We start from the raw sequence: 7,396 nt of genomic DNA, 5'->3' as shown, positions 1-7,396 counted from the left end.
TTAGGTGACAGTGTTTAGTAGACAATGGGAAATATGACTATACTGTTTAGGATAGAATCAGGGAATGAGTGATACACCTATTTGGATTCAGCTAGCATTTGTACTGAAAGTATTAAGACCTTTCATATATGCTGCCTTTCCCACAGTGGTCAAGCTTTTGGGGAGGGTATAATTAGAATATAGAAGAAGCTGGTTAGGAGGAGACTAAGGCAAGATCTTAAACAATGTATCTAATGAACAGAGGACAAAAAAAATGAGGGAGACAAGTGAGAATTAAGACTACCAGGAGAGGGGTGCCTAGGTGGCTCAGTGGGTTAAAGCCTCTGCTTTCAGCTCAGGTCATGATCCCAGAGTCCTGGAATCAAACCCCGCATCGGGCTCTCTGCTCAGTCAGGAGCCTGCTTCCTCCTCTCTCTCTACCTCTCTGCCTACTTGTGATCTCTCTCTCTGTGTCAAATAAATATATAGAATCTTAAAAAAAAAAAAAAAAGACTACCAGGAGAATTTAGTGAACCAAGGATGTTATAATAAATCATTATAGCTATCAGTTATTGAATTCTTGCTATGTGTTCTAAGATCTTTACTAAGCTCTTTTATTCATGACAATTTTTGAGGCCAGACTATTATTACTTCAATTTAACAGACGAGTAAACTTAGACACAATAAGATTAAGTAAGTTATCTGAGGTCAGGGTGTAAGTGGGGCATAGGGGTGCAAGAGGACTTGACTCTGGGGGTCCTATTCAGACTATGTTTGGCCACTCACCACTGACAAAATCCAAAGGCAGAGGGATGAGAGCTTGCTGAAACAAGAAAGAAATTTGTTCAGTAAGGCCCGCACTGGGGAGACAGCAGACTAGCGTCCCAAAGCCTGTCTCAAAAGTGCTGAAAAAGCTTCTAGGTTTATGTAAGGAAAATGTGGGACAAAGGTCAGCGGGTACCCGCAGGTGGTCAGTAAAGATCCAGTGGATCATCCTCCTAAGGTCATTCATGCAAGGTCATGCTGGTATCAGGGTAGTCCCTGTTGCTTGAAGGGGGTGAATTTGGTTCCCATCAGGGGTTGCTTTGCCTGCAGGGTCTGTTGTCTAAATTCAGAGATAAGCTAGAAAGAATAATTTAATCAATTAGAAAGCACAGCTGTGTGGGGAGTGGGGGGTTGGGGGGTGAAAAAAGTACAGACTGAGGTCAACATGGAGGGAGTTGAAATCCTCTCTCAAGGGTTACTGGTAAGGCAAGTGGTGAAGGCAAGTTTAAACCCAGTAGTATGGTCTGTGATTGTTCACTTTATTTATTTTATTTTATTATATTTTATTTTGTGATTGTTCACTTTTAACCAATATTTTAGATCTGTCTCTCCAGAACAAGAAATATAGGAAGAAAAAAAAAAAAAAAAAAAAAAAAGAAATATAGGAAGAAAATGAATGAACCAATTTAAATAAACTACCTAGTACCTAAATCTGTATATATAGAAAGATTAACAGGATTGGATATTTATTTTAAATTCCAGTTCTTTGTTATCTTGTAGAGAAAATTTCACTTGTCTTTAAGATCAACATTCACTGTGACAGAAAATATTTGGGATGAGATTAATTCATAGTTTGGAGCCTTAAAAAAATCAAATTAAAAAAATAAAACTCTCAAGTTGGCTTTTCTTTAATCACTTTATCGTAAAGCAATACATAAGAATATTGTAACTGAGAGTTACAATTTACTTCAAATGACCAATGGCATGATGTTTACTTACTTCAGATTTTTAGGCACTTTCTATTGTCAAGTTATTATTCCAACAACAATTAACAAGGAGTCTAACACTATGTATTAGGTGGCATTTACAACCCTGAGAGTTTAGAAGAGTAATAACAGTGCAAGATTAGACTGGATATATTGAGTAAATCTTGAAATCAGAGAGATTGGTATAGATGATTTCTGAAATTTCATCTCAGATATTAGAATTTATATGTATAAAGCATATATTAAGTATATGTGATATTAGACTGATGTTGGACACAAGAATGTTGTAAGAAGCAGATGCTAATTTCTTTTTTTGTTGTTTTTTTATTTTTTATTTTTTTTATTTTTATTTTTTTAAGATTTTTATTTATTCATTTGTCAGAGAGAGAGAGGAGTGAAGAGAGAGGAGAGCGAGCACAGGCAGACAGAGCGGGACGCAGAGGAAGAGGGAGAAGCAGGCTCCCTGCCAAGCAAGGAGCCCGATGCGGGACTCGATCCCAGGACGCTGGGATCATGACCTGAGCTGAAGGCAGCTGCTTAACCAACTGAGCCACCCAGGCGTCCCATCTTTTTTTGTTGTTTTTAAAGATTGTATTTATTTATTTGACAGAGAGAGATCACAAGTAGGCAGAGAGGCAGGAGGGGGTGGGGGGGGAAGCAGGCTCCCTGCTCAGCAGAGAGCCCGATGTGGGGCTCGATCCCAGGACCCTGGGATCATGACCTGAGCAGAAGGCAGAGGCTTTAACCCACTGAGTCACCCAGGCGCCCCGTAGATGCTAATTTCAATAAAAAGTAATATTAATATGTAAAGGAATTCACTGGCAATAGTTTTGAGACTAGAAGGTTAGGGGCAATGGATACTTTAAAGAATATACAATAAAGATAATGAGATAGAAATCATGAAGGGAAACCAAACAGGGGGGATTGACTCAGGAGGCATAATATGTAAAATAATTAGAAGTTCAAGAAACACAAAAAGAAACTAATTTTATTTAAATGGGAGGGAGGAGGTAAGAAGTTGGGGAGAAAGGTATTTTAAAGTTCTTATCTTAATTGGTGTGGGGAAAGGCAGGAAGGAAATAGAACATATTGGTAGGGAAAATAGTTGGCATCATATTTTATTTATTTTTTATTTTTAAATTATTATTATTATTTTTGGTTGGGGGGGAAGGAGGGGCAGAGGGACAGGGGGAGAGAGAGAGTCTCAAGCGGGCTTCATGCCCCCTATGGAATCTGACATGGGGCTCCATCTCACAATCCTGAGATCATTAGCCAAGCTGAAATCAAGTTGGTAGCCTAACTGTCTGAGCCACCCAGATGCCCCATTGGCATCTTATTTTAAAATAGGAATAGAAAAATGGGGCACCTGCGTGGCTCAGTCAATTGGGAGTCTGCCTTCAGCTCAGGTCTTGATCCCAGGGTCCTTGGATCACGTCTCATATCGGGCTCCTTGCTCAATGGGAAGCCTGCTTCTCCCTCTCCCACTCCCCCTGCCTGTGTTCCCTCTGTCACTCTCTCTGTCAACTAAGTACATAAATAAGTCTTTAAGAAAAAATAAAATAAGAATAGAGAAATGTATCACTAGAAAAGGGACAATAGACATGAAAAAGAAAAAGGAAAGTATAGTAGGATTTTCATGTTAATAAGGGGATGATGAAATGGATATGATTTTAACCAAACCAGCAAAAATTAAGTATGAAAAAGTTGTATCTTTCTGCTGGTGACATTATGATAAATCTAGAGAACCCAAGCTATTTCAGTAAAAAACTATTCACCCAATAACAGAAGGTAGTTAGGTGACTACACATATCAAAAGAAATAACTTTTTCCCATTCTAGCAAAAAGAACCTAGAAATGGAAGTGAGAAAAGATATTTCATTTATAATGCCAAGGAAAAAAGCTATAAAATACATAAGAATAATTTTAATAAAGAGAGCATAGAACATATGTAAAGAAAATGGCAAAATCATATTGAAGGAGATGAAACAAGGTTTGAACAAATGGATGGGGATTCCTCAGTGGTTCAGTCAGTTAAGCGTCTACCTTCAGCTCAGGTCATGATCCCAGAGTCCTGGGGTCAAGTTCTGTGTTGGGCTTCCTGCTCAGAGGGAGTCTGCTTCTCCTTTTCCCTCTGTTCCTCCCCTCCTGCTCATGCTTTCTCTCTCTCTCTCAAATAAATAAAATCTTAAAAAAAATGAACAAATGGGTGGCTATGTTCTTGAATGGAAAGACACTATCATAACCGTGCTACTTCATTCAAAGTTAATATACAAACTTATTGCAACTCAAATCAGAAGTTCAATGGAATTTCGAAGGCATTGGAGAAAATGAATTTAAAATTTATATGCTACAATATATGTTTATGAATAGCCAAGGAAGTATGAAAAATAAGGACAATGAAGGAGGCATGTGCCGTGTCAGACATAGTGATGTAGTATTACCCTGAATTTCTTTTTTTTTCCTTTTTAAAGATTTTATTTATTAATTTGTCAGAGAAAGAGCACAAGCAGGGGGAGCAGCAGGCTGAGAGAGAAGCAGGTTCCTCGTTGAGCAAGGAGCCTGATGTGGGACTCCATCCCAGAACCCTGGGATCAGGAGCTGAATCAAAGGCAAATGCTTAACCAACTGAACCACCCAGGCATCCAGTTACCCTGATATTTCTACAGAACGAGACAAATGTATCAGTAAAATCAAAATAAAGAATTCAGAAACAGATCCCCAAATATCTGATGATTAAGTGTAATGCAAAAAATAGTAGTTAAATTGAAAGAGGGAAGAATGGGTCATTTAAAGCACAGTGTCATTACTATTTTATTCACTGGAAGAAATTAAAAGTGAACTTATATTTTAAAATATGTATAAAAATAATAGAGCACTCTCTTAAATAGAAAACAAAACAAAGCATTGAAAGAAAATCCAAGGGTGTACATGTATGATTCAGGAGCAAAGGAGATCTTAAAAGCAGTACGTTAAAAAAGTAATAGCTGTATTTAATCATTTAATAAAAACTTGGGGATAATGAAACAAAATTAATAGAGAATTGATAAAGAGAAAAGAGAAAACAAATGACAGAAAATGACAGAAAAGATAAAACAAATGGCAAATGTTTAATATCTGTAATATAAAAAGAGCATTTACAAATCTGTAAAAAAAAAAAGCACAGTAGGAAATAAGAAAAGGCATAAATAGGTACTTGACAGAAGTGCAGATTCAAACTGCAATAATGTTCAAATTTATTGGTTGTGAGGGAAATGAAAACCAGAATAACAGCGAGCTATCACTTTACACCCACTATTCTGGCAACAATTAAAGAAAGTATTGACATTTATTCTTATAGAAATATGTGTTATTCCAGATTTTTTGGAAAGCTGTTGGACAACACTACTATTAAAAAATAACTTCTGGGAATCTGTGACACAGAAAGGAAAGCATTAATACACAAAGATGTATATATATGGATAGTTATTTATAGCATTACCTGTAGGGGCCAATAAATTAGAAATAAGTTAAATGCTTATTGATAGAGAAATTGGTAAATAAATTATGGTCCATCCACACTGAATATTGGGTAGCCATTTAAAAGAATAAATTAGGGCGCCTGGGTGCCTCAGTGGGTTAAGCTGCTGCCTTCGGCTCAGGTCATGATCTCAGGGTCCTGGGATCGAGTCCCGCATGGGGCTCTCTGCTCGGTGGGGAGCCTACTTCCTCCTCTCTCTCTGCCTGCCTCTCTGCCTACTTGTGATCTCTCTCTGTCAAATAAATAAATAAAATCTTTAAAAAAAAAAAGAATAAATTAGACACCTCTCTAGAGAGTTCTATGTGCTTTTCTGCACATTTCCATTCTGTGGCATATTTCAGTGTACAAATTAGGAAGTATGTCTATCTCCTGATTTAGTTCCTTAAATTCATAGGTGAATTTGTCTACATTTTCCCTATTTTATTATACACTAAAGACCAAACTAAATTTGAGGCATATGATTAAATGATAACAAAGATCTAGGCATGGAAAAAGTTTTGGTGCTGGCTCTCTGTGATTTTTATACTATGTAAACTCTATGTAACTGTGTACAATGGCTAAGCGATCTTTTGTTTTTGACATTTGTGTAACCCTTATTGCCAGGCTTCCCTTTTAATGTAAAAATCATGTATTTCTCCCTCTTATGCTCTGCAGGTATCTTCAGGATTGGCCTAGCACAAGAAGTTGATGGACGGAGGAAATCACTCTGTGGTGTCTGAATTTTTGTTGCTGGGACTCAGCAGTTCTTGGGAGATTCAGATTCTTCTTTTTTTGTTTTTTACTCTATTTTACATAGCAAGTATGCTAGGAAACCTTCTCATTGTGCTCACGATCATCTCAGACCATCACTTACATTCCCCCATGTACTTTTTGCTGGCTAATCTTTCCATCATTGATACAGGAGTTTCCAGCATTGCAAGCCCAAAGATGATTTATGATCTTTTCAGAAAACATAAAGTCATCTCCTTGACAGGGTGCATTACTCAGATGTTCTTTATTCACACAGTTGGGGGTACGGAGATGGTGTTGCTTATAGTAATGGCCTATGACCGATACATTGCTATCTGTAAGCCCCTCCACTACCTGACCATTATGAGCCTAAAAATGTGCATTTCTCTTTTGGCTGTTGCTTGGACCATTGGACTCATCCATTCTGTGGCCCAACTGGCTTTTGTTGTAAACTTGCCCTTTTGTGGTCCCAACAAAATGGACAGTTTTTATTGTGATTTTCCTCGGTTTATCAAACTTGCATGTATAGACACATATAGACTGGAATTTCTGGTCACGGCCAACAGTGGTTTCATCTCCATGGGCACTTTCTTCATCTTGATTGTGTCTTACATTTTCATCCTGGTCACAGTTCGCAAACACTCTTCAGGTGGTTCATCTAAGGCCCTCTCCACTCTCTCTGCTCACATCACTGTGGTGGTCTTTTTCTTTGGTCCTTGTATTATTGTCTACGTGTGGCCATTCCCTACATTACCCATAGATAAATTTTTAGCCATCTTTGATGCCCTTATCACTCCTTTTATGAATCCTATTATCTATACATTCAGAAATAAGGAGATGAAAATGGCAATGAGGAGACTATTTGGTAAGGTTCTAAGTTTCAGGAAGAGTTTTTTCATGACCAATCAAAGACATTCAGATTCGTCTTGACTATTCTTGGAAATTAATCTCTTTAATTAAACTTTTCATAATTTTTTTCATTTTATTTAATAGTTTTAATATCCACTGCATTTTTGCAGAACAGAGTTAGAACAAGGACTCTGTTCTGATCTGGTCAGTTTTTCATAAGGACCCTTACCCTGTGGATCCTGGAAGTATTGAAAAAGAATGAATTCAGCCTTTAAATTAATGAAGTATCTTTCTTATTTATTATAGAAGAATATGAAATCTCACATACTGGGTACATTTTCAATTAAATTATCCAACAAAAATGTTGGGTACTCTTCTCTTTGGTAGTGATTCTCAAAGACGTATCTCTTCCAATCTATTTGTGTACTGATATTCATGCCCTCTGAGTTTCTCATGTTTATTATGCTTGGAGGAATACACAAATTGAAGACAGTTGCTTAGATAGCTTTCAGAATTTGAGGCTTCTAACTAGATTTGACTAGCCACACTCAAATTTAGATAATACTAGGTT

General features: G+C 37.2%; 1 protein-coding gene across 1 annotated transcript; it reads left to right on the top strand.

Moving 5' to 3' along the window:
* Window positions 1-5,934: 5,934 nt before the first annotated feature.
* Window positions 5,935-6,906, top strand: LOC131998673 (olfactory receptor 4F3/4F16/4F29-like). Its single transcript, XM_059371159.1, has one exon. It carries the CDS (start codon window positions 5,935-5,937, stop codon window positions 6,904-6,906), a length of 972 nt encoding a protein of 323 aa, XP_059227142.1.
* The last annotated feature ends 490 nt before the right edge of the window (window positions 6,907-7,396 follow it).

The sequence above is a fragment of the Mustela nigripes genome, chromosome 13 (genome assembly GCF_022355385.1).
Source record: "Mustela nigripes isolate SB6536 chromosome 13, MUSNIG.SB6536, whole genome shotgun sequence".
In the NCBI taxonomy this organism is placed as follows: Eukaryota; Metazoa; Chordata; class Mammalia; order Carnivora; family Mustelidae; genus Mustela; species Mustela nigripes.
This window is presented reverse-complemented; position numbering and strand designations above follow the sequence as displayed.